The sequence below is a fragment of the Euwallacea fornicatus genome, chromosome 30 (assembly GCF_040115645.1).
Source record: "Euwallacea fornicatus isolate EFF26 chromosome 30, ASM4011564v1, whole genome shotgun sequence".
NCBI classification, from domain to species: Eukaryota; Metazoa; Arthropoda; class Insecta; order Coleoptera; family Curculionidae; genus Euwallacea; species Euwallacea fornicatus.
In genome coordinates, this window is record NC_089570.1 from 337,569 (window position 1) to 364,096 (window position 26,528).

At 42.1% G+C, this 26,528-nt stretch overlaps 2 protein-coding genes and 1 pseudogene across 3 annotated transcripts in view; 2 read left to right on the plus strand and 1 right to left on the minus strand.

The window, feature by feature from the left end:
• The window catches only part of ds (dachsous cadherin-related 1), a 91,309-nt gene extending 71,424 nt beyond the window's left edge, over positions 1-19,885 (plus strand). Inside the window, exons 3-14 of the mRNA XM_066298068.1 lie at positions 5,829-6,009; positions 6,564-7,049; positions 10,205-10,380; positions 10,510-10,920; positions 11,359-11,545; positions 11,612-11,848; positions 12,586-12,816; positions 12,898-14,929; positions 14,981-15,804; positions 15,864-16,049; positions 16,106-16,528; positions 16,616-19,885. Coding sequence (XP_066154165.1) covers positions 5,829-6,009; positions 6,564-7,049; positions 10,205-10,380; positions 10,510-10,920; positions 11,359-11,545; positions 11,612-11,848; positions 12,586-12,816; positions 12,898-14,929; positions 14,981-15,804; positions 15,864-16,049; positions 16,106-16,528; positions 16,616-19,494 — 8,253 coding nt within the window. The 3' untranslated portion in view covers positions 19,495-19,885. The remainder of the gene's footprint in view (positions 1-5,828; positions 6,010-6,563; positions 7,050-10,204; positions 10,381-10,509; positions 10,921-11,358; positions 11,546-11,611; positions 11,849-12,585; positions 12,817-12,897; positions 14,930-14,980; positions 15,805-15,863; positions 16,050-16,105; positions 16,529-16,615) is intronic.
• LOC136347786 (facilitated trehalose transporter Tret1-like) lies at positions 1,646-20,264 on the minus strand. 2 transcript variants are annotated; one of them, XM_066298080.1, is made up of 2 exons: positions 20,142-20,264; positions 1,646-3,038 (listed from the first exon to the last, which is right to left on the minus strand). In XM_066298080.1, the coding sequence occupies exon 2, from the start codon at positions 2,830-2,832 to the stop codon at positions 1,660-1,662; it is 1,173 nt and encodes a 390-aa protein (XP_066154177.1). In that variant the 5' UTR covers positions 2,833-3,038; positions 20,142-20,264; the 3' UTR covers positions 1,646-1,659. The 2 variants fall into 2 exon arrangements, with proteins under 2 accessions (XP_066154177.1, XP_066154176.1); XM_066298079.1 differs by lacking the exon at positions 20,142-20,264 and adding an exon at positions 3,304-3,449.
• A 3,992-nt stretch (positions 20,265-24,256) lies between these two features.
• On the plus strand, positions 24,257-26,513 carry LOC136347787 (cytochrome P450 6a2-like; annotated as a pseudogene).
• Positions 26,514-26,528: the final 15 nt, after the last annotated feature.

Here is a 26,528-nt window from a genome sequence, read left to right on the forward strand (position 1 = left end):
ATTGTAAGCCCGAGCTTTAAAAAGCAATGACAGGCATTCCTGCAATCTACCCGAGGAGTAACAGCCACTCAAATATGGCGCACTAATAGGAAAGATTCTTAATTCGCGGAAAAGTGCAGATTAAGTCATTCGCGGCAAATTCACACACAGCTGCTTTCCGGAATTATCAGAGAACGTTTAAAAGAAAACAAACATGTCGGAGCTGCCGCTTTTTACGGCACATAACAATTACAACAACCGAATGCCGTCGACGCGACTAAAGATGAGAAATGCCTTTTCGACCTTTCTTCTTCTGCTTTCATTCTTGCGTACCCGTCGCTATTTCATAATTATGAATTATCTCATTTGGATTTAAAACACGCAACCAAATCATGCCCCCGGTAGTAAGTGCACGATCCACGGTGCGCGGGTTCTGCTCCCACGTGCCACCCGAAGTTCAAAATTTCAAAAATCTATGGAGTAGGTAGACGCGTTGAGTGTGCGAAATTGGTGGTCTTTGAAAAGGTCCGTCGGCTGTGTCCAGCGGATTGTCCCGTGTCCGGTGGGGACAAATTAAATCAAGCAGCACGTAACACTTTAAAGTATAGACATCATGCAAGGCAGAAAAAGCAGCCAATATTACAAATATAAGCCTGGTTTAATTATAGTATGAGATTCTGGGACCAATAAATCAACCGAACGACTGTTGTGATAAATTGCGGCTTCGCGAACTGGTGGATACTCGATTGCTAACTGGAAAAACTAATTCTGGTCGAGCATGGACGGAAAAAGCGCATTTGAAATGTGATTTTATTCAGGCAAGTTTATAAAGTAAGGAAATATCATCGAGTTTTTATGCCGTTCGACTTAATGGTTCTGGTACATTAGGCATTTGTATTGTATTAGTGTTTAAGTGACCTGAGAACAGCCCCGTCTCTGCTGGCACACAAAAAAAAAGCTGAGAAGCGCATTAACCGAAAGGTTTTCTAACTTGGAACATTTGTCTCGCGCTTAGTTAACGGTGTCTTAGGCCAGGTTCGAAATTCAAAGTCAACTATCGACCGAGATAAACCATGAATGGCGCAGTCGTACCGGCCACTTCCTATCGTTTTGAATGGGCAAATTTGTGACCAACTGTTAATTGTCGACAATTATTACGGGAAATCTCGATCCATTACGTCGATTTAATTTTCACCATACTCCTAAAATGAACGGCTGTCCCCCAAAGACGACCATATGGACGCCGGTGTGACCTTTCGTGCGTCCCTTCACATTATTAAAACTCTCGATGAATATTCATGTAATGGCTCGTTTACGGTTTCACATATCAATTTAGCACTATACATACCTATCGAAAATATGTGTAATGCAATAAAAAGTTAACGAGTAGGTCGGTAGTAATGAAGCGTCAATTAAACTAAAAGTCAATTAATTCGTTTCGCGACTATGGGCAGCCGAGCATAAAGCAGTGTTCGAGGACACTTTTGCATATCGAAAATACTTAATTAAAGCTGAAAAAATGCCACTTGTGAGAAATAGAAAGTGGCTCTTTGCAGACCATATTTGAGTGGTACAGGTGAAGGTACTGAACACTTAAGTAGGTCCGCATTAATGCTCTCTGACTACCGATGCGTGATCGAACGCGTAATTAAAACAAACATCAAAAAACAATTATATGATTTATATAAATGAGTTATTTACAAAGGCCACCTGTCTGACCGTGAGCTCGGACGAATATTCTTCCTGTCCAATCAAAAGCTGTTGAATTTCCTCCAAAGTTTTACCCCGAGTTTCCGGCATATTCTTCACAATCAAAACGCACCCCACTAGGCTGCAAATTGAGAAGAACAGGAAGGGATACGCCATCGAGCCGGCCTGATCGACGGATATCTGGAAAATCTTCGAAACCAGCGCCCCCATCAGAACCGAAAAAGTGTCCGCAATGCAGAGGGCCTTGGCTTTGACGTTGGTGGGGAAAAGCTCGCTTAGAACGGTTACCATCCCGAATGAAAGTCCGAAACTGAACATTATGTTGTAGGAGACAAGGGCTGTAATTGGCAGCCAGAAAACGTACGAGATGTTGTAACCGAAATCCTTGAAGAAGAAAAAGAGGGCAAGGGCCGCTACCGCTATGGAGCATCCCGCCGAAGAGGTAATGAGCAGCGTTCTTTTGCCGAACCTGTTCATCACGAAAAGGGTAGTCATGACGACGGCGGCTAATTCCACTCCACAGTACACTATCACGGACAGAGTCGCATCGATGGAGCTTCCAGCCTCCCTGAAGATCATCTCGGTGTAAAACATGCAGGGATTTTTGCCGCTGAATTTGTTCGTCAAGCACACGATGACGAATATAAAACATGCCCGTCTATTACTAGAAACAGTGAATATGTCCAAAAGCCCCGCTTGATCGCTGGTTCTCTCCTGTCTGACTACCGCTTTAGCAATTGAGTCCACTTCCTGATCCACGTCCAACTTCCCCCTGAGCACCTGCAGACTCCCCTTGGCTGCCGCAAAGTCGCCCCTTTTGATGTAATAGTAAGGCGATTCGGGCACTAAAGCGAATGCCACCATGTGAATCAAAGGGATCGCGGCGCAGATGAGACTCGATAAAAAAATATCCAAAAAGGATCCGATAACGTTGATGAACAGAGTGCCGGTAATTGCAGCGATAGCGATGGTGGAGGTCAGAAAGTCTCTGATCCTGGGATCAGAAATTTCTCCTATGTACATGGGCAACACGGTATACAGCGCCCCCTCGACAGACCCGATCACAAAGCGAAGCCCCGTGATTTGCCAAATTGTCGTGGAGAAGGCAATTCCGAGGAAACACAAAGACACCCAAGGACCCATCAGTAAAGTGGTGTTTTTGCGCCCGATTTTATCCACCAGAACAGCCGCTATGATGGCCCCGGGGGGGGCGCCTAACAGCGGAGCCACGGCGCACCAAGAACCCTCGTCGGTGGTGGTGGGGATTGTGGAGTTCGGAGAAAGCAGCTCCGGCAGGAATGGGGAGGTCCATCCTAGGTTGATGCCAGAACTTAGGATGGAAAAGGCACCTGAAACGTTTGGGAGTATGATAAAAGTGCTCATCGAATGGCGTTGAGAGGAACAGTTATGACATATGTAACTTGCAAGAGTGCAATATTGAGCTGAATCTATGCAGAGGAGTTATGTTGCGATTATCTAGGTCAAGTTAGTCGCCCCAAAAATAGCTTTATTCTGTTAGTTAACCATATAAAAATTACGTGATTCCTCCCACTTAATTCTATAACAAGCCCTTGGTCAACTTTATATTCTCCTAATAACATGTGCAATATTTACCGGCTATGGTTGCGAAATATTGAAAAAAGTACTCTTGGTTGATATTTAATAGACCCAACGCCTTCATAGTTCTACCATTTTCGATGCCACGTCGCACATCGTTATGCCGCTATCAAACCAATTTCTTCACATTTTACTTACATCCACTATTTATGTCTTGTCCGATAACGTTAAGGTAAATTTGCTTTGCCTACATTGATGTGACAATAATAGCGCCATTGTAAAACACAAGTTGAATCAACAAAACGCAAAAAAGATTCGACGCAGGAAAGTTTCTGATACGAAAATTATTGTCGGGAGACGATAATGAATCGCAGAAACTCAACTTCAAATCTGATGCTTTCGTATACAGGGCGATGCAAAAAAAAATTATTAAAAACACTGGCGAAACGCGAATTGAATCCGTATTTGAAAAAAGAGAAGCTTTTTTTTAGTCTGACCGGCAGTTTTTGACATTTCATTCATTTTTAACTGGTTTAAAAAAACACCCTGTACAATATTCTATTTTTATACATATCAATAAATTAATGTGTTGGCTGGAAAATTTTCATACTTATTTTTATACCACCGTGGATTTGACAGTATACACGTTCCCATGCTCGAAGATTCAAATAACTCAAAACAAATATTGATTTTGTTTTATTTACCTTATGATATTTAGCACATGGTAAGGTCTTAATTATTGTTATTAACTTGCGGGTAGGTCCAAGAGTCATAAATAATTGTTGTGACGTCAGTCCGATGCATAACAATATTATGATTATAGTTAGCATCTGGTGATATCATTTGTTATCTTTTAGTTGACACCATTTTGAATAGGACGGTCGGAGGACTGAACGGATGCTTTACCAATGAGCGAAAAGAGATCATTCGGTTTGATGACATTCGAGATGACGTCGACACGTCGTAACGCCACCATTTTGAATGGGAGCAAAAAGAAACCATTCAGTCCGCCACACCAGCCTTACCTGCTCGATTTTCATTGAGTTTTTACTAATGAATTTTGGCAGGCATCTAAATCTAAAGGAAAACGACGGGCTCTCCGGTCGAAATACGGTTCAAATTCCTTTGAAACACTAAATCATAATCTCGGATGGTACCGTTAGATTTGCCTAAAGAATGGCGCTTTTACGCGAACGAACGTCTCCCAAGAAGCAAACATAAAATATGGATTAAATCTGCTTTTATCTCTTTGAGAGAATTACATGGGAAAGCATAGTTAAGCTTAACGATCTAAAAAAGTGGCTTCTAACGACATTCGATTATTTTATCAGAACCGGGATAATCTGCATAATAGAAGAGTGGTGTTGCGCTTGGAATAAGAAACCAGTTTTGAGTGGTATCAATACGCAGCATTGGACTGGTGGTATTCCAGACGTATTAAAGGCATTTTATAGTGTCATTACTCATGCAGAACCAGTCAGCAATTTGTCTGTTACCTTTTACAGGTGTCACAAAGTTTTTATCACCTCACTAACAAGTGAACTTATTAATATAAATATATCACCGAGAAGGGATCGTACGTTATGTAAAACGTCTGTGACACGTTTGTCATCCGAGGCCCAGCTGGATCATTTGTAATTTTAAAGATACCTAATCGCGTCTTACTTTTTTGCACGCTAATGAAGATCTGTCAGATAGCGTGGCTTGCGAAATGGTGACCGCCTTAGTAGACAAATAATGCTAAGTAGGTACTGGCTTAACTGAACAGGAAATCTGCATTTTGTATACGCCGAGCATATAATGTTATTCCCTACGGTTAGTGGGTACTATTAATTTAATTTAACCTTCGAATTGTGCATGATATATTTGAGGCGAACGTGCGTGGTGGTACTCGGTACTCTTGCAAGCCTTTTAGCGAAAGAATGATTTATCTAGTAGTAGTTGCTTAAATCTAGCGCAGCAGCAACTGAATGACCCGGCTTGATCGCCGGTGACTTCTTGGACTATAAATGCCTTCTTAAACCTCCTGGAAGTTTATAAATCAATGCACAGTACCAGCGGCCGGGGAAGGCCTTGATATGCCGTTATTTTAATGGACAGGCAACGTAACAGAGACGAGATACACATACACCGCCAATGCGACATTCGCGGCCCACGCCGAACGCGCTATCAGCGCCATCTGCTGGGTCAACGCACCGGTATTTTTGGGGATACACAATACACACTCACACTAGCAGATAGTCGGCATTACGTTCAAACACCCTGCGGAAGTTACAAAAATGGTTAAAACGTACATGCAAGATCCGAGTCCAAAGCGGTCAAATCGGGCGTTCATACCAGCAATCTAGCAGTGGAGAATCGGAGATCGGATTAATTTGAATAAAACTGAACAAAAAAAAAACGCGGATTTTCTTTCTCGACTAGATCATAAAACCGTTCAGTCTTGCGACTGTCCTATAGTCCCGACCCTGTACCAACTGAAAGTAACTAGCGCGGGACTGAACGATTCTTTCTGGCTGGTTCATCATGAAAACGTGTTTTGTTAATAGGTGTATAGTTCTGATTTGTTTCTCTTGTTTCAGGTGTCAGCAACCGATCCCGACTGCGGGGTGAACGCAGTGGTGAACTACACCCTAGGTGATGGTTTTGAGAAACTGCAAGAGTTCAAAGTCCGATCGGACACTGGGGAAATTTGCATAAGTGCTTCGTTGGACTACGAGAGTAGAAACGCTTTTGAGTTCCCCGTAATAGCCACTGACAGAGGTGAGTAAAAGCTTTCTTATGCATAGAGCCACTAGGAACTCCAATTTTAACTGGTTTTAGTTTTGTTTCGTTATTTATCGCCTCTGCGCGTTATTTGCCCATAGACGTGAAATTCAAATAACTCACAAAAGATTTATCGGACACTCTAGGCATCTTTGGTGCTTTGTTTTACATGAGAACATTTTTTTCTTTGAGTGCCACGATTATGGTAGAATTATTAAGCTGCGTGGTCATAAAATTGTTTTCCCGAGGTTTTTTCCTGCGGAAATTTGACGATAACGAATCTTTAAGGGTAGGAAGGCGAAGACCTGATTTTCTAAAGTTTCAAGGATTTTTAGGAAAAATACAAAAAAGAAATCACAACGTCACTTGACCGATACTCACGAAAACGCGCAAATAATGTTTTGATACTCTCAGTTATTGCAAACTAGATGACGTCAATCGAAAAATAATTCTTAGTGTACCAGATCTCTTGGAGTTTTCTGAAGATTTATTTCAGATCGTTTACTTCCTGAACTATTGAGATTTCGTAAAATCATCTTTCCTCCTTCAAGGTGGTCTAAGCACAACAGCAATGGTGAAAATCCAAGTAACCGACGTCAACGACAACCGTCCAGTGTTTTACCCGCCCGAATACAACGTTTCGCTCCGCGACGGCGGTGGCTCATCGTCAGCCACCGCCCCCGTAGTGGTGGTTTCCGCCACCGACGCCGATTCGAGTAAATTCGGCACGGTGACGTACCGAATAGTGGCGGGAAATGAAGGGGGACTTTTCCGCATCGACCGAAACACCGGCGAAATCTTCGTCAATCGACCCCATCAACTTTCGACTAGAAGCCAACCCTATCACCGACTGAACATCAGCGCCACCGATGGAGGCAATTTGAAATCGCTGAAAGATGCTGAGGTGTTTATTAGTGTGATAGATTCCACACAGAAACCACCGATTTTTGACATGTCCCGGTACATGTTCGCGGTGAGCGAAAATGTGAAGAAAGACTTTGTGGTTGGGCATGTCAAGGCTACGGTCATCAACAATGGTAAGTTTTTTTAGAAATTTTAATAGAAATGTTGCGCGGTCATAAATCAAGGGGCATTAAGGGGAGCTAATGACGGGTAATGATGGCTTCCCGTTAAATTAATTCGGTTCAAACAGCTTTTACGGCGGATCACGTGTGGGACATTGATACTAACAATAATTGCAGCCAACTTCATTACACGAGTAATGAGCGCTAATAACGATGCAAGGCGAAATTGACGGGCCTAATAGCGATTTTCGGGTGTCTTGAACTGCGCCATTATTCCGATCAGGCTTAAGTTTATGAAAACATGATGTGAATACTTAAAATTCTATATATATGTATATACATATATGTATATATACCTACAGACACTACAGTAAGAAAAACTGTTTTTGTACCGTTTTTCACTTGTTGAAATTGTATCACAAAAGGATATTCATCCGAGAATTATACAATCACTTCGGAGACACCCTACCTGCTCCTGTGATAGAATAGAGCGTGACGAAAAATCGCGTGGTGTGATGGAATTTCGAGGAAATAATTGTTATTTTTTAAGTGAGTTTTTAAACTGAAAAATGAAGTCATTAAGATGTTGCGATATCAATTAGCGCTTTCCTGCGAATTTATTAAAGAAAATTAACGGCCGTAAATATTTAAATCGTTGTGTTTATTGCTAAAAATTGTCGATTTCTTTTGCATATTGATAATAAAGTTTTATTGTATACACGAGTTCCACCAATAATAGCGTTATGGAGAGGTGCTCTTTTTTTGTTTCTGGCCATATATTTGCTTTATGACCGTGACTTTCCTTTGCTAGGTACCTGTACGTATATGTCTTTATTGATGGTACATTAAATCGGCTATTAATTAAGAAATACCTAGTAATAATATTTTTTACGCATAAAAGGTTCAAGATTTCTTGGAAACAAACGCTTTAGCTCGATTTTGGTGCCGAGCTGCGCTGATGCACGTGGGCCAATAAAAGAATTTCATCAGAAAATAACACGAAAAAAAATCAAATCCCGTTCTTCTTTTGGTTTTTATTTGTACAAGAATAAAGGCCCTAAGTAGCTTAATACGGCCGGTAGTCGGTATCTTTCATCGAATTGTCAAGTCCCGTCACATACACACACACACACACTCGGTTGCCATTCCCAGGGCTCGCGAAATTTAAGCCTTTTCGTGTTCTCTGTTCCAATTTGAATAGCCGACCAGTTTCGTTGACAGCCGAGTAAATCCTGAATACAATGGCCATATTTTCGGTTAGCATACTACCGAAACGTCGTTTTTTTTAAGGCGATTCAAGACCGAGCATCCCTCCGAAATAATTGCCTCTTTTCTGTTTCACGGTGCTCTTGTTTATTATAGAAGGAGAGGACATTGTTTCGAAAAAAATTGTAGATTATATCCCGATGGCCGTCAGTAGGAGTCGGTGGAGAAATTAAGGATCGTCTTCAGAACCGATAGAAAAAACTACGAAAATTACCGATGCACTGAAACGTATGAGAGCTGAATACCTGAAATTGCCAGGAAGGCAACCGGTACAGAAACAAAAAAACAACGCTTCAATTGTCAGTCTTAATGGCGTCTTCCGGTGCTCTCCCGATTCGCCCGCGAGAAATATCAAATTTCGAAAGGTATTTTCGGAAAAAATTCGAAAAATTTGTGCGCGAGTTGTAGCTCATTTAAACAGAAACGTGATGAGTGTTCACGCGTGATTGTGCCCGCCAGAAAAGAGAAAATCACCCTTGGAAAATTCCATTTTGTACCTGGACGAAGCTCAAATTAAACTGACGTAAAAGTTTCGGCCATCGAGGCGGAAAGCCATTTACCTCCATGACGTCACCTAAGAAAAGTAACATTTTTCCTGAAATTTCAAACTGATTTTCTCTTTTTTTTCCGCAGTTAAATTTCTCCCTTTAAACAAAATCTTTCAGGAAAAAGGCCTTCATCGATGATGTAACGCTCTTATGCAGTTCTAAACCTAAACGATCCGGAGATTACCGAACTTGAAAGAACCTCCATTAATGCGGACACAAACAAATGTTCCGTGATAACCGACCATTTAGTGAATCTATTAAACAATTAAAGCCTTAACGACAGCTCGTTCTTCACGTGAGGTTACGAAAATATACGTTTCGCCAACTCCACGAATTAAGATGTAACACAAAGGCGATTCCACTGAAATGGATTTTTAATGTAACCACTAAAAAATCAGGTTTCTTGATTGCTACAAATAATTTTTTTAATGTCGATTTGTTGCACATGATGGTTCCATTAGGCATCCAGTCGTAGGTTTCAAGCCACCTTGGAGGGTTTTTTTCAGCAGAATTGCCCATCGCAGAGCAAAAACGTCCATTTATGACAAACCGAAAGGCAAAATTATCGTCGAATTTTATCGTTTTGCCACTAAGGTAGGACTTTACGGTTACGATGATTAATTATCGTCCCAAACCGAACCATACATTATTTGCGTGCGTACAATGGGTGCCGGATATTCCTGAAGATCTAATAAAGCAGATTAAGTTTTGATGAATGTTCGGGAAGTTTTAATAAGTTCAAATTTTATTATCACGGCTATAAATAGGTAGGATGATGACCAATTTCCAGCTCAGAGGAACAACAAATATTACGCATATAAAGCCGAGAGAGCGGACGAAAAATCTAATCGCGGAAGGACTTCGAAGACAATTTCTACAAGAGGTCTGACGGTTTGGAACGTTTCTCTGAAATTCCATTTTCTCCACGCTGAATTTGGAAATTATGACTTGTAGTGGGGTATTTTCCCTCGTCGAATATAAAAAATATAATTTGGAAAACGTTCATAAACTGTCCTCGCAAGTACCGATGGGTTCACACGAGCCCCCAGGACAGCAGCTCTGCTCTTCGCCAACCATGGCGCAAATTATCGCATTATTAACGTGGCTGCGCTTTGTTTCCAGCTTTCAGTTGTAGAGAGATTTACAGCGCCTTGGTCACATTACCTCCACCATTTTGCGGCAAAGAATGCGCCCGTTCAATGGACATTACTGGTATAAATTTTTAATAAGTCAAACTAATTGGCCGGCCGCATTCAGGAGTCTTTCGAGTCGAATATATTATTAATAGCTAATTAGTTGCATGCATCTACGTAAGTTCGAAATCCGTTACGTGTACGTTGTGTATTTCCAAAGGTCGAAACAATGTGAGATATTCGATCTACTCCGGGGACCCTGAGGGATTGTTCAGAATTGACCCGATAACGGGGGCAATTAAAGTTTCCGGCAACTTGGATCACGAAAGCAGAGCTTCGGTGCTGCTGAACGTGCAGGCCACCAGTGGCAATCCCCCCGTGTACGGACATACCCAGGTAAGAAAACGGCAATTTTTCCCAATTTAACCGAACTCCCGTTTTTCATGCACACCCATATCCCCACAGTTAAGCCTCAGAACCTCAGGACACCCTGTATAAATTCATATATCGATTACCTATTTATAGGTGAATATCGAGATTACGGACGTAAACGACAACAGCCCAGAGTTCGAATCACCAATTGTCCGCATCTCCATTCCCGAAAACACCGAAGTTGGAGTCCCTCTATATGCCGCCCATGCGACCGATAAAGACAGCGGACCCAATGGAGTGGTCACATACAAGCTGGGAAATGTCGGATCGGAGCTGTTCAAAATCGACCCCAAGCAGGGGCACTTGACCTTGACAAGGCGACTAGACTACGAAAGGGTGCAGAGGCACACCCTCACTATAACAGCCACCGACATGGGCGTGCCCCAGTTGAGCGCCAACTTAACCATCTTGGTGGAGGTGCAGGACATGAACGATAATCCTCCGGTGTTCGAGAAGAGCCAGTACTGCCTGAGCGTTTTGGAGTCTTTGCCGATTAATTCGCAGGTGAGTAGTTCCTGATGCGTGACAAAGCACAACTCTTCATCGTCATCATCATCATCATCATCATCATAAGTACTTTTTCTTCATTTGCTCTTCTAATGCTGCTTTAATGCATCCCCATTATTATTTGTTTTTGCCTCGTAGTCGAGGGAAAAAATTATAGACCCGGACCGGCTTGACATTAGTTAAGCAAATGGAACCTGATGGCGGTACCTAATTTCACTTTTGCATGTTCTCATGCTAAATGTCCGCGTTTAACAACGAAATACAAATAGAGATATATGGGTTAGTTAAGTGGGATTTATGTCGAGAGGGGTTTCCGAAACGAAGGTAAATTCGTGCTTTCCACCAGTCAGGTTGTCCTTAGAGAAACTATTCGTTGCTCTTACAGTTTCCAAAGTTCAAACTGGAAAATCATGTTGTTCCGCATTTTCTTTTCAGATCACTCAGATCACCGCAGTAGATGCAGACACGGGCAACAACGCGAGAATCACTTACCGCTTGGTACTGTCGAACCACTCAAACGACTACGTCTTTGGCATTTTCCCCAACTCAGGATGGCTCTACTTAAACGGAAGTTTAGATAGAGAGATCAAGGACCGTTTCAATCTCATCGTTTCTGCTAAAGGTAGCGTTCATTCCGCCATTTCGGAATTTCTGTGGAATTCTATCGTTTCAATATCTTCTCACGCAGATAATGGATTGCCGCCCCAAACAGCGACATCTCAGGTGACGATCGAGGTTTTGGACGTAAATGACAACGAGCCCACTTTCGCCCAGGAAGATTATGCGTTCAAAATCGAAGAAAACCTGGCGAGAGGGACCTTCGTGGGCAGAATCCAGGCTACAGACACCGATTCCGGTCTCAACGCTGCTGTTAGGTACAGTCTGATACCTTCCAATAGCAGCTTCCAAATCAACGGAGTTAGCGGTGAGTATTTGCTCGATGGGATCATGGAATAATTGATCCAACAGAACATGAGACACAAAAAATGTCACTTTGCATTTCCCAGGGAGCAAACACCTTGTTCAAACAGAAGAACCTCCATCTGTATATGCACACACATTTTAACGATCGGGGGCTTTTACGTGGCAGCCTGTTTGCATTGGCTAATGCATCGAGGCTTTTAATTTTTTTCAGTGTATCCTGCTGAGTACTTTAAACACCATCTATTTGATAACAAAAAACTTGCCGCCTGTTGGCGATTCTTTAAAAGCTACTGGTGATGGCAATTCGATTCTTTTTTTCCTCTCTCGTCGCAAGGACGCGCATATATTTCAATTTCGCTTTAAGAAATCGAACAAAGTCATTTTTAGCCGATCGGGTCAAGTCTTTTCCCCAAACTCATTCGGTGCTAATGGCGAGCGAGTTCTCATAAATATCGTTTTCCATTCCGAGGTCTGTAAATTGAGACGGCCGCAAACAAGTTTACGTCGACGGCGCATGATTAATTTTGACACCCCTGATTTCGCTGAACAGATACGGATCCAATTCGTTTTCGCTTCTTGACTTCTTTAAGGATCAATCGAAGAAACTGTTTCAGGCAACCAAACAACGCACTTATGCAGGGTCTATCAGTGACGATGCGACTGCTACAGGGCGGTTCGGCAACTTTTTTTTTTATAATAATGCCATCCGCTGCTTTCTGACGGAGGAATTCATTTCAGGAGACATTACGACGAAAGACATCCTCGATAGAGAATCAAGAGAATTCTACGATTTAGTAGCCGAAGCCAGGGATCAAGGCCAACCTTCCAGAAGCACCAGAGTAGCGGTCAAGTTCAGCGTGCTGGACGTTAACGATAACGCGCCAGAGATTGTAGATCCTCAAGAAGATGTGGTCAGCGTCCGCGAAGAGCAGAGCCCTGGGACCGAAGTCGTCAGAATTAGAGCCATCGGTAAGAAATTTATCCGTTTCCAACCGCGCCCCATTGTTGGAGACTTTTTGGCTAGCTCAGACTGTGAATTTTGATTTTCAGACGCCGATAATGGCTACAACTCCTCCATAACGTACTCGCTCCTCAAAGACTCAGATGGTTTGGACACTTTCAGCATACACCCCATAACGGGAGTGATACGCACCAAAGTGGTCTTGGACCATGAGGAAAAGACGATTTACCGCATTGGGGTTGTCGCCCTCGATGGAGGTCACCCCCCTAAACAGAGCGTGCGCATGTTGAGGATTGAGGTGCTGGATTTAAACGACAACAGGCCAACTTTCACAAGCTCCAGTCTCACGTTTGCTGTGAGAGAAGACGCAAAAATCGGACAGGTGATCGGCAGCGTTGCCTCGATATCTCACGAAGACGAGGAGAACATTGTTCTAGACAGCACTGGGAATCACATAACCTACACCTTAACCACAGATTTGTCGGAAGATAGTCCGTTTGAAATCGAACGAAGCACTGGCAAAATTGTCGTGGCCCAAGAGCTGGATCGGGAAACTCACTCGGAATATAAACTGGAAGTTCGCGCTTTGGATATCAGGACGTTGAACAACCCCCAAAGCAGTGCTATTACGATTAAAATAGAAGTTAGCGATGTAAACGACAACGCTCCTCAGTTCCCTAAAGATCCGGTGGTTATATCTGTGAATGAAGACACTGCAGTCGGAACTTCGATTTACAACTTCACCGCAATCGATTTGGACAGTGGCGAAAATGGTGAAATTCGCTATAGTTTAACCAGTCAGCAGCCAAACTCCACCTTCACCGTGGACTCCTTGACTGGGACTTTGACTCTAGCAGCTCCCTTAGATTTTGAAGCGGTCAAAGAACATTTTTTAGTCATCAAGGCTGTTGATCAACCCCTGAACGTCACCGAAAAGCGTAGCAGTTGCGCCACCGTGCGATTAGTTGTTACTGACTTTAACGATAACACCCCCAGATTTATTTTACCGCAATCCTCCACATCATACCTAAGTGATAACACCGTAGTCGGCATGAAAATCGAAAATATTCTTGCGGTAGATGACGATTCCGGGGATAACGGACGGGTCACTTATATTCTATCGAACAGCAACGATGCAGCTTGGTTTTCTTTAGGCTACGACACGGGGGTGTTGACTTTGGCCAAATCGTTATTGGGGAACCAGAAAACGTACTTGTTGAATATCACGGCAACGGATCATGGCAAACCCACCAGACAGAGTAGTATGAAGCTGAAGCTGCAATTGCAGGATTCCGCCAGCAACTTCCAGAAGCTGTTGGAGTCAGAATACGAGGCCAGCATAATGGAGAATGCGGGTGTTGGCACGCTGGTGACGCAAATCAGTATCAGGGGCGTTTCTGATGGCAGTAATCTTACTTTCTTCATCCCTCCCGGGATAGCAGGGGATACCTTTGAAATTCAATCCCCTTCGGGGAAGATATTCACTCGCAGACCTTTGGACCGAGAAGTTACCGAAACCTACCTATTTCCCATTTACGTTACTGACCAGTCAGCCCAAGAGATGTCCACTTTAGACAAAACGAAACTCTATGTCAAAGTGCAGGATATTAACGATCACACCCCGAAGTTTCAGCCGGGATCATGCCAGAGACTATCCATTCCCGAAAACAGCGAAGTGGCGGTTTTCCACACAGTGGTGGCGAGTGATATGGACAAAGGTCTTAACGGAAATGTGAGCTATTCCATTACCAGCGGAAATATACGGAATAAGTTTAGCATAGATCCGAAAAGTGGGGCTTTAACAGCCAAGCCGCTGGACAGGGAAAGCAATGCCAGATACTATTTGACAATAACTGCCCAAGATCATGGAACTCCGACGATGCAAGGTTATTGCAACCTTACGGTCTTCGTCGACGATCAGAATGATAACGATCCGAAATTTGACCTATCCAAGTACTCAACTACGATACTGGAGGACATATCTATTGATACATCGATAATGAAGGTGCATGCGTCGGACGCCGATGTTGGACTCAATGCTAAGATCATTTACTTTTTGGCCAATGAAAGTCAGTGGTTATTTCGGATCGATAACAAGACTGGAGTCATTACTACTGCTGGGTAAGAAGAATTAATTTATATACGTTCTCTCTTTATGCATTATCATTTCAGCTTGTTTGATCGTGAGCGAAAGTCCGAGTACAATTTCATGGTGGTCGCCACTGATAGTGGCAAATACAATGCCCGATCTACTAAAGTCCCCGTCACGGTTTACATTAAAGACGTCAACGACAACAAACCGATCTTCACCAAATACCCCTTTCAAGAGAAAGTCCCGTCCTATGTTCAACCAGGCCAAAACATCCTGAAAGTCACAGCCAAAGACATCGACGAAGGCACAAATGCCGAAATCGTCTACAGTTTGATTAGCGATAGGGTTAATATTGGAAAATTTCGAATAGATCCCAATTCTGGAACGCTTACAGCTACGCAGTCACTTAGTAGCAGCAATGGGAAGATTATCTATTTAAATGTTGTTGCCACTGACAAGGGCAATCCGTCGAAGAGCTCCACCGGGCTGATTGAATTGATAGTGGGAGAAGTTCCGCAAACGGAGTTTGGATTGCGTTTCCAGAATTCCACCTATGAAGTGACGATTCCAGAAAATACCGGACAATTTCGAGATATAATCCAAGTAAGCGCTGTACGCACCGATGGCAGGAGGCAGAAAATTCTTTACTCCTTCGGAACCGGAAACGAAGAGAACATTTTTGTTATTGGAGCGGAGAGTGGAGTGATCCAAATCCGGGATCCAAAGAATCTGGACTATGAGCTGCACCAAGCGGTTTATTTAGTAGTTGAGGCTAAGACAGAGGGGAATCCCAATTTACACGGATATTGCGAGGTCGTGATCAAATTGACAGATGAAAATGACAATGCTCCAAAGTTTACACAGCAGCAATACACGGCGTCCGTTTGGGAAGGGGATAAAAAAGGTGAGCCTCTGTGTATATAATACTTTACTTACAATCGTCTTCTGTCCTTTATTCTTCAGGTACATTCGTACTTCAAGCGATAGCCTCAGATGCAGACGAAGGCCCCAACTCCAGGATTTTGTATCACATCGTGGATGGCAACCATGACAATGCCTTTAAAATCGAGCCTGCTTTCAGTGGTATTCTTAAAACAAACACAGTTCTCGACCGAGAAATCCGGGATAATTACCGCCTCACTATAATCGGTAAATTTGATGTTTATTCGCTCTTCGTTATCGTTAAAAATTTGCTTCTTTTAAAGCCACCGACGAGGGAAATCCTCAAATGACAGGCACAACCCGCGTGCGTATTAACGTGGTGGATGTAAACGACAATCAACCCACTTTTCCACCCCCTCGGACGATAAAAGTAAGTGAGAATACCGAAGTGGGGAGCCTCTTGATCACTCTTACCGCCAACGATGTGGATACTTTTCCTGAACTGACTTACAGCTTTAGTCCCAATGTTGACAAAGAGTACTCGAGTTATTTTAGCATCGACCGCTATAGCGGGAAGATTTTCCTTAGAAAGATTTTGGATTTTGAAATGTGGCAAGAATGCAGCCTCAAAGTTATCGCCTCTGACACTGCTCATGTGGCCGAAACAGTCCTAACAGTGGAAGTTGGGGATGTCAACGACAATCATCCAGTGTTTACGCAGAGTTCTTATGAAGCGCACTTACCCGGTAAATGTTATTTTAAATAATACATTTCTGTATAATTTGATATTTTAGAGTCAAAAATACTAAGTAAGTTTTACTTCATAATTTCAGATCTGGTTTCAACAACTTCCACCCTCTACGACATAACCACCCTTAACGCCACCGACTTAGACTCTGGAAAAAATGGAGAGATCCTCTTCTCCATTTTAAATCCGACACCTGGATTCTCTATCGGTCCATCGAGCGGTGTCATCAAAGTCAACGTTTCCAACACATCTGCCAATTTGCAAGACATTTTCCTAACCGTGAAAGCTCAAGATTCCGGAGACCCGGTTCTGCACTCGTTGGTGGCTGTTCGTGTGAAGAATAGCAAACGCATGGAGAGCACTTATGGCTACAAGAAGGAATATAAAATCACCGTGCCTGAGAATATCAATACTGGTAGCGTTTTGATTCATTTGGCTAAGCCCAGCAGCCAACTTTCCAGTTTTTCCATCCTCGAAGGGAATCTCGATAAGATATTCCAGATTTCCAATCCATCTGGAGCATTGACGCTGGTTAAAGCTCTAGATCGGGAATTGCAAGATGAGTACGACTTAGCAATAGCTATTGACGAAAGCCATACTCTAGTGACTCATGTGGTGATTTCTGTGGAGGATTTTAATGACAACGCACCAGTCTTTTCGGATAGTGAATATGAGAAGAGTGTTAGTGAATCTCAGGCTGTGGGGAGTTTAGTTGAAAAAGTCGTAGCCACTGATGCGGATTTAGTGGGTAGCGTCAACAGTGAAGTGTTCTATGAAATAACCTCGGGCAATACAGATGAATGCTTTCAAATTGATGGTAAAACGGGAGTTGTTTCTATTAACAAAAGTCTAGATTTCGATAAAGGACCTACCGAATACCACCTGGTGGTTAAAGCTTGTGATAAAGGTGCAAAGCCCCTCTGCTCTTTGGCCTCAATGAAGATATCACTTCTGGATGAAAACGACAACGTCCCACTTTTCCCTTTCACTGATTATATGGAGTCTGTGGAGGAGAATGAACCAATAGGAACAGCCATTTTCACCGCTCACGCTACGGATTTAGATAAAGGAATTTTTGGGACACTAAACTACTCCTTGGTGGATTCTTATAATTATGGCGGATTGGAGAACTCTTGGAAATTGTTCCATATAGATTCGCGCACAGGTTTGATTACCAGCGCCGCTGCTTTTGATTATGAACAGCGTAGCAGATATAATTTCGCAATTAAGGCCACCGATGCTGGGGGCAAGTCTTCATCCATCAAAGTATACATAGAAATCGAAGGTAAAGACGAGTTTTACCCTCAATTTACGGAAAGAACTTACAAATTTTCTTTGGCCACATCAGCGGTTTTGCCTGTTGGTTATGTTGTAGGCAGAGTGATGGCTACAGATAAAGACAAAGGGCCTGACGGCAGGGTTGTTTATCAGCTGACCACCCAACACTCATATTTCAAAATTAATAGAACCAGTGGTGCGGTGGTTTTGAAGAAAAAGTTTGATCAATCGGACGTTTTAACATCTGGAAGGGAGATCAGTTTAGTGGTGACCGCGAGCTCGGGACGGCAGAGATCTCTGACCAACATGACTGTGATAGAAATTGTCTTAGACCCACTTGCTGATCCCGGCACTAATTTGGCAATCGGCGCCCCCCAAGGGGGTCTTTCAGATTGGGCTTTAGGGCTGGTGATTTCGATCGCCTTGCTGCTCATCGTCTTCGGGGCTGCTTTTGTTTACATACATATGCGCAGCAAACGCAACAAAAAATTAAACAAACCAAATCTGAGCTCCGAGACTGTGTCCACTGGGAACAACTACGTGGATCCCAGTGCCTTTGATACCATTCCCATTCGAGGAGGGGCGCCCCAAATGCCATCAAACCAATTCGCCCCACCCAAGTACGATGAGATTCCTCCCTATGGAGGAGCTCACGCGGCAAGCACGAATTCTGGAGCCGCGACCACTTCGGAACTTTCAGGTTCGGAGCAATCCGGATCAAGTGGCAGAGGGTCTGCCGAGGATGGAGACGATGGCGAAGACGAGGAAATTCGGATGATAAACGAAGGACCTATGCAAAGAACTAATGACTCAGATTCTTTGTCTGCAGTCTCAGTCAGGAATACTCAAGAGTATTTAGCCAGATTGGGAATTGTCGATACTTCGGCGCTACAGCGGGTCGATCCTAGGGCTGGTAGCAGCAAAGAGTCTCTGCACCATCACCAAACAGTTCCTCTGGATAGTTTGCATACGATGTTTGACGAGGAAGCTGCCGCCAATGAGAACGACATCACTAATTTGATTTACGCCAAGTTAAATGACGTGGCAGGCAGTGATAGGGCCAGCTCCACCGACGAAGGAGCGGGAGTGTCTGCAATGGAGCACGTAATGGCGATAAGTTATGGAGAGGTGCCCGCGGTGACGCACCATCAGCCCTCCATGAACGGATCTCTCAGCTCCATAGTACACAGTGAAGAGGAGCTGGCAGGGAGCTACAATTGGGACTATCTGCTAGATTGGGGTCCTCAGTACCAGCCATTGGCGCACGTTTTTTCCGAGATAGCAAGACTGAAAGATGACACCGCTTCTGTGCACAGCGGCGCCAGTGGGACTTCGAGTGTGCGCAGCAAAGTGTCGGTGGCTCCAGCCAAAAACATTCCCCCTCCTCTGATAACCAGCGTGGCCCCCAGAGCCATCGCAATGCCGATTCTCAATACGAGGGGGCACAATCAGATGATGGTGCTCCCTCGATCCCCCATCAACCACGACGCCGCGGGGGCGAGTTTTGGCGCCTCCACAGCTATGTCGCCCAGTTTCTCCCCTTCTTTATCTCCCTTAGCCACGAAGTCCCCTTCGATATCGCCTCTCGTAGCTCCCGGCTTGTCTACAGCTCACCACGTGATGTCCCGACAGGCCGCTCAAAATAGGAATAATAAATCTGTCGTGGATGCCGAGTTAAGGATATAGTAATGGTTGCAAAACTCACATTGAGCAGAGCAATTTTGGGCTGTGTTATAGGAGCTTTTTGTTAGACTGACTGTTTTGTAAATTTTGTATTGTATAGAATTAATTGCGATTGATGCTCACTAGGTCTTAGGTTAGTTGCCATTTTTAGCCATATTTATTCGCTCGTCTTCCGGAATTTGGTGCCGAAATTTGTCGTTAATTGTTCCTAATAAGATTAAGGAGCGGGCCCTGGATCCGAAATTTTCCCCATATAATTTGTTAAAATGAAAATTTGCAAAGTGTGAATGATTAGGATAAATAATGAATGTAGATGTTTTGCAATTATGTATAAAAGAACTGTAAAAATGTACAAACTGTTAGGTAAGCTGAATAATAAAAGACATTTTCAAAATACGTATTGAGTTTTCTTTGCATCAGACGATTAGAGTCGGGAGAAAAATTATTCATCCACTGAGCTTTTTTTTTTAAATATGTCGAAGCAGTACGAAATTAATAACGTGTGGGGTATCCTTTAGATCTCATAATTTCTCTTAACCTGTTAGGCATCGATTCTACTAGTTTCCTAACGTAACCTGCTCCGATCTTTGACCATTCCTCTCGACATATTGCTTTTAACTGCGCTTTGTTCGAAATGTGTTATTTTTTACCTTTCCTTTTAACTCCGGCCGTAAATGTTCAATAGGGTTCACATCTGGGGATTGGGGAGGCGTTGCCGACACTCTTGCTCCACTCGCAACGACGCGGGCTGTACATTTTGGATCGTCGCCTTGCTGCAAAGTAAATTCGTTTATTTAATTCCCATTTGCTCCGCACTTTGTATTAAATTTCTTTTTAAAATATCTACGTAAACAAAGCGATCCATTAATCCATCGATAAAATTTAATTGTCCCCCCCTTGCCGCGACATACATCCCCAGATTAGAACTGAACCTCCTCCATACTTCACAGTCAGGATTAAGTTTTTTGGATTACATGCTTCCCCCCGATTTCTATACACAAGCGCCATTTTGGATTTTCCAAACAGCTCAATTTTAGAATCGTCAGTGTTGAGCGATATGCAGGGGTTCCTTCCTTGGAGGTTGGAGATACCACCCGCGGTTATTGTACGAGAGCGCTCACACGCGAGCAGTACTTGTAATACTTGTCGGTTCGAAGTACCGATGTTGTACTACGAGAGTCCAGGACGAACTAGATCCCTGCTTAGCAAGGTAAACACGTGGGATCTCCTGAAAGTCGTGGAATTAGGAGAACCCTTTAAACATTAACGCGGTTTATTGACTGACTTGTAGCACATAGGTATGATTAAAGTTGAAGAAATGCAGGATTGGATGATCGCGATTCCGATGACGAGTATGAGCTGTGATTGAGGATTGGCGATGCATCGAATCTCACGATAGTGATAATAATAATGCTTCCCAGCTTCTCCCAGCCCTTGAGTACTGGAAGCTGATGGTCAGCAGACATAGGCGTACTCTTAATCGGAGCGCATTTCAGCCGACGAATGCCCATTTCGCCAGGCCTAACGACTAACAGACAGATTATCTCGTGACCCGAATATTGCCTTCATCCCGAACGGGACGTGATGGCACCCCCAATTACGACCACCATCAAAGGTAATGTGTGTGTGTGTGTGTGTGTGTGTGTGGGGGGGGGGGGGTACGCAAGAATTACCGCCGATGCACATTTATGACTTGAATACCTCGCAATTTGGGTCTTAGCAAAAGTACAAAGGACGAAGAATTTTAACCATTTCTAGCGAATCTAACGGATCGTGACATCTGGGAGACCACAAATGTAAGATGTGCAGGGGCGCAACTTGGGGTTTTAACTCGATCGATGAAGACATCGAGATTTGGTTCACTAAGTCTTAACCGTTAGTAAGGATAACGTTTTTCCAATAGTCAATATTTTTGTCCAAATGCCTTTGAGCAAGCTCTAAACCTTTTGTCCTTTTTTTCTTACTTACTAACGGTTTTTCCAGCCAATTCGTGCCCGTATACCTTTTCGTATTGTCCTTTTATGGAAAAACCTTGTGGTAATCGCTGACTTCACTTTTCACTATTTCAGTTGCAGTAGTTCGGGGATTTTTTTTAACTCTCCTTAATATTGCCCGTTTCTCTCGACGTGTCAGTGTACTTTTCCTCCCTCTCCCCGGCAAATCTTTTGTTGCACGGATTGTATTATATTTTTTTATAATGTATTGAATCGTAGACCGGCTTCTACTCACAATTTTCGCTGTATCTCTTTGCGACTTTTCCTTCTTTATGATACTTAATAATCAATCATCTTATTTTTTGAGACATCTCTGCTGATTTGCAGCCCATTTTAAAATTTACTGATGTTCTTTGTCACAATTGGTCTCAAACTAACATTGAAAATGTTAATTCTAAACTCCTAAAAATTTTTATCACTGAAATTGGCACGCTAAACACAAATTTATATATTTTTTTCAAATGGACGAATAATTTATCTCCCGACTGTATATATGCCTACAGCTCCCCTCTCAGCGTTTATACAGCGATAGAACCTAAACTATTGCACAAATTATTAAATCATTTGACCACATACAGTGAGTGAACACTTACGTTTGTAGTAAATATACACAGAGAAAAAAAAAGGAATATTTATTATGGATCTATTTTTTTTATTATATTTTTTATTATTATTTTTAATTATATTTTTTTTATTATTATTTTTTTTTATTTTTTTAATTATATTTTTTTTCATTAAAAGATACTCTTTACAAGATCCTTTAAAGCAATTGCGATCTGATCTTTTATATAGATCAACGAGCAATTTTGTTCTAACTTAAATCATTACTACGTCATGATTAAAACTAAGGTCTTACTCATTGATTTGCTTTAATATCTAATAAGTTTACTACACTAAATTTAGCATGTAGCACAAATACCGCACAATAATCTGCTTTTCACTGTCACTATTTCACTAACTCGAAAGGCTTGGTTCTCTTAAGTCTTTTTACTACGTTTGTGTTGTCCAAGAACTGGATGGCTTCGACATTCACATGGTTAAGTAACCTTTGTTCGTGGCTACTGGCAACTTTGGTGATCGTTTGGTCAACAGTTTCCATTTGAAGGTCCCGATGGATGTCTCTGTTTCGACAATACCAAGGTGCATCAACGATGTTTCTTAGTGCTTTGTTCTGAAATCGTTGGGTCCCTTGTACGTCGCTCTTGCCGCCCAGAGTTGAATGCCGCAGGTCCAAACAGGTTTCAGTATTTGTTTGTGTAATAACAGTTTGTTGTATGTAGATAACTTGGAATTTCTTCCAAGGAGCCAGTACATTTTTTTTAGTTTGATGTCCAGTTCTTCACGTTTCTTTTTGACATGAACTTTCCAGCGGAGTCTCGAGTCTAATGTCATTCCCAGATATTTAGCTGGGTCAGCATGGGGGATCTAGGTATTGTTGATCCGAATGGGTACACGTTGTTTTTGTTTATTGGTAAAGTCTACATGTACAGACTTGTTTTCATTTAACTTGATTCGCCAGGTTTTAGTCCAGATGTCAATTTTATTAATAGAGGTTTGGAGTTTTTCAGCAGCCTCTTCGTGATCTCTTCCGACAGCAATGACTGCGGTGTCATCAGCGAATGTTGCTATTGTTTCTTTTTCAAGACTTGGGATATCACAAGTACATAATAGATAGAGTACTGGACCCAGCACACTACATTGTGGTACTCCTGCTCGTATTTCCTTTAGTTTTGAGTAGGCATCTTCTTGTTTGATTCTGAAATACCTTCCCGATAAATAGGATTGTAGAAGCTGTAAATGTTGTTGTGGCAGAAACTGGTTCAGTTTTCGGAACAATCCTTCGTGCCATACTTTATCAAAGGCCTGTGGAACGTCGAGAAATTTTTTTTATTAACATCATGAATCTCATTAACATAAATATAACCCGGAATGAATAACTTAAAAACGATCCTGGTTAACAAAAACTCAAAACATACAAATATAAATGCTACTTGAACGCTCCCGAAATACTGGAAAATATCCTTCTGGATGCTCGGTAGTGGTTTATTTAGCACTTGGTGTGACCACTTCTAGCGCCTACAACCGCTCTCAATCTTCGTGGCATAGAAGAAACTAACTTTTCCAAATGATCAAGTGGTGTTTTTCCCCATTCCCTTTTCAGACTCTCTTGCAGTTCTTTCAAGTTTGACACCGGCCGGACTTTCTTGTCCGAATATTCCCACAGGTGCTCAATGGGATTAAGGTCTGGGGACTGGGGTGGCGTTTCGATCACTTCTGGGCGGTTGTATAAGAGCCATTCTCGCGTACGGTAAGCTTTCTGCATGGGATCATTATCCCGGTAGAACCGAAATCTGTCCAAGATCCCTAATTTTTCTGCACTGGGTCGTAGATTCTTTTCCAGAATATCAATGTACATTGCAGCATATCCATGCATTGAATTTTCTAATTTACTGTAAAAATCTGAATTAACAGTCAAAATTTCACGACTTTATCTCAAACCATTTCGTATATATCGATAAAAAGCTTCTTTAGAGTTCACTTTTTAAAAGGACCTAGCTTTCTTAGAGTCCATTTGCCGACCTACGTTTATATGAGGTTTTCGGTCTATTTTTTGTCGTACATTCACCCCCTGAAATATTCACCTCTAATTTCCGCACACCCTGTATTTAAACTCGAACGTCATACCTACTTTTTGATCCACCCTGTGGATTTCTATATTTACTTCTCCCCATACTTTGACGCACTAAATAAATTTTTAGCCACAAACTGATACCTCTAGTGGCGAACAAAGAGGACGAGGCTTTTTCTGAAAACTTGAGCCCAGAAATGGGTTTTTTTCATTGGTATGCGTGCGTATGTTTTTTCTTCATAAGAGCAAGTGCGAATTGTTGAACTACCAAAATATGCAAACTTTGGCTTGATATTAAGAAGATCAATCTCTGATACAGTTTCTCCGAGGTCATAACGTCCGAGCTTTAGATTTAGCATATGCAAGTATTTATAATGGTATTTTCGCTGTTGATGAATATGATAAATAAGTACTTCTTTGGCAAAATTGTGTCTCAAAGATAAAACAAGGAGAAGTTTGTATCACAAACCAACAAAGATAACAATATAAATAAACCAATTATGGTTCAAAAATAAACAAAATCATATATTTTTTAAATTGCCAGTATTAGTTGAAGTATAATAGAATCACAATGATCTGTTTCGTTATACTTTTTTTGACTGTATTTTTGTCGACCTACCTGGCCCTAAAGCGCAAGCATTCCTTTTGGACCAGAAGGGGAGTACCTCAGATCGAACCCAAATTCTTTTTTGGGAATTTCACAGATGTCGCACTAGGCAAATCCATCAATCCCAAAGTTATTGTGGCCTCTTACAAGGTATTCAAGAAAGCTGGTGCACAGCACGGTAATATTTCCGATATTTCAGTTTTTCAGATCTCCAATAAGACGACTTTTTAGGTGGCATATACATAACATATTGTCCTCTGTGGATACCGGTGGATTTGAAGCTAATCAAACAAATCTTGTACAACGATTCTTCGTATTTCGCTGCTCATGGATACTTCTATAAACACAAAGATGACATGCTGACCAACCAGCTATTTAATGTAGAAGGGTCACATTGGAAGGAATTGCGAAGCAAACTAACTCCGACTTTTACCAGTGGAAAGCTCAAGCTAATGTTCGACATTCTCACGGAAATCAGAGATAAATTAGAGAAGAAAAGTAAACGAATTTCTATCTAAAATCGCTTTGGTTACGGTGATTAAACATTTAGTGGGCGATTTATGTCTTCACAAGGAACCTTTGAACATCAAAGAAGTGTCTGCATGTTTTTCGATGGACGTAATTGCCAGTTGCGCATTCCGTCTGGAATGCAACTCCTTGAACAATCCAAACAACGATTTTAGAAAGTAAGGCAAAAAGGTATTCGAAGGGAACCTCTTCTAGAAACTACTGCAGATGCTCGTCAATCGGAATGTGCTCAATTTCTTTGGATACTCATAGATGAGCAAAGACGTAAATAAATTCTTCATTAAACTACTGCAGAATATCATTCAGTACAAGGAAAAAAAATCCATTGTCCGGTGATTCTTATCTTTATTAGTCTATAAATCTGGATCTGATAGTGCTGTGAATTTCAGACATGATTTCTTGCATCTGCTGCTGGAGCTACGGAAAAACGAAAAAATATGCAACTCGTTTACTTTGAACGATATTATCGCCAACGTGTTCCTTATGTACTGCGCAGGTAATCAAAAATACACCTTAAAAGTGTAAAATGGAAAGGTGAAAATTGCATCACAGGATTTGAGACAACAGCCACAACGACGTCTTTTTTAATGTACGAGTTGGCTATTCATCAAGACATTCAGGACAAAGTGCGGAAGGAAATCTTGAAACTTGTCGCATAAGCTCCCGATGGCCATTTAACTTACAACCACTTGCAGGAGATGAAATATTGCGATAAAGTTATACAAGGTAGAAATTACAGGGACGTTGCTTGAGATAGGTGACTTAAAAGAAACATTATTTACAGAAGCTCTGCGTCGTCATGCTGTAACGAGTGATATTCCGCGACTCTGTACGGCGAACTATAAAATTCCAGGGTCTAACGTGGTTATTCAGAAAAAGGCGAATGTCATTATTCCATCGTGGGCCATTCAAAACGATCCAGAGTACTTTCCGAACCCAGAGAAGTTTGATCCTGAGAACTTTAGCAAGGAAAGTAAAGCTGCCCGTCGGGAGCCCACATTCCTTGCTTTTGGAGATGGTTCTAGGCAATGCCTTGGTAACAAACGTTTCTGATCCCTGAGCGACACAACTGCATTCAATTCAATTTGTAGGGATGCGGTTTGCTTATCTTCAGCTTAAACTGGCGTTGGTGAAGTACTTGACGAATTATAGATACTCTTTAAACGAAAAGATTCCAAAGAAAATTGGGTATTATGCTAACCTCGTTACAATTGAACCCAAAGGGGAAATATTACTAGATATTTCTAAGATTTAAGCGTTTCAAATAAAATGTTAAATT

Coding starts and splice junctions, on each gene's coding strand:
- LOC136347786 (XM_066298079.1), bottom strand. CDS start 3,370: ATGAAGGCGTTGGGTCTATTAAATATCAACCAAGAGTACTTTTTTCAA. Junction 3,039..3,303: donor ATATTTCGCAACCATAGCCG/GTAAATATTGCA, acceptor CAAACGTTTCAG/GTGCCTTTTCCATCCTAAGT.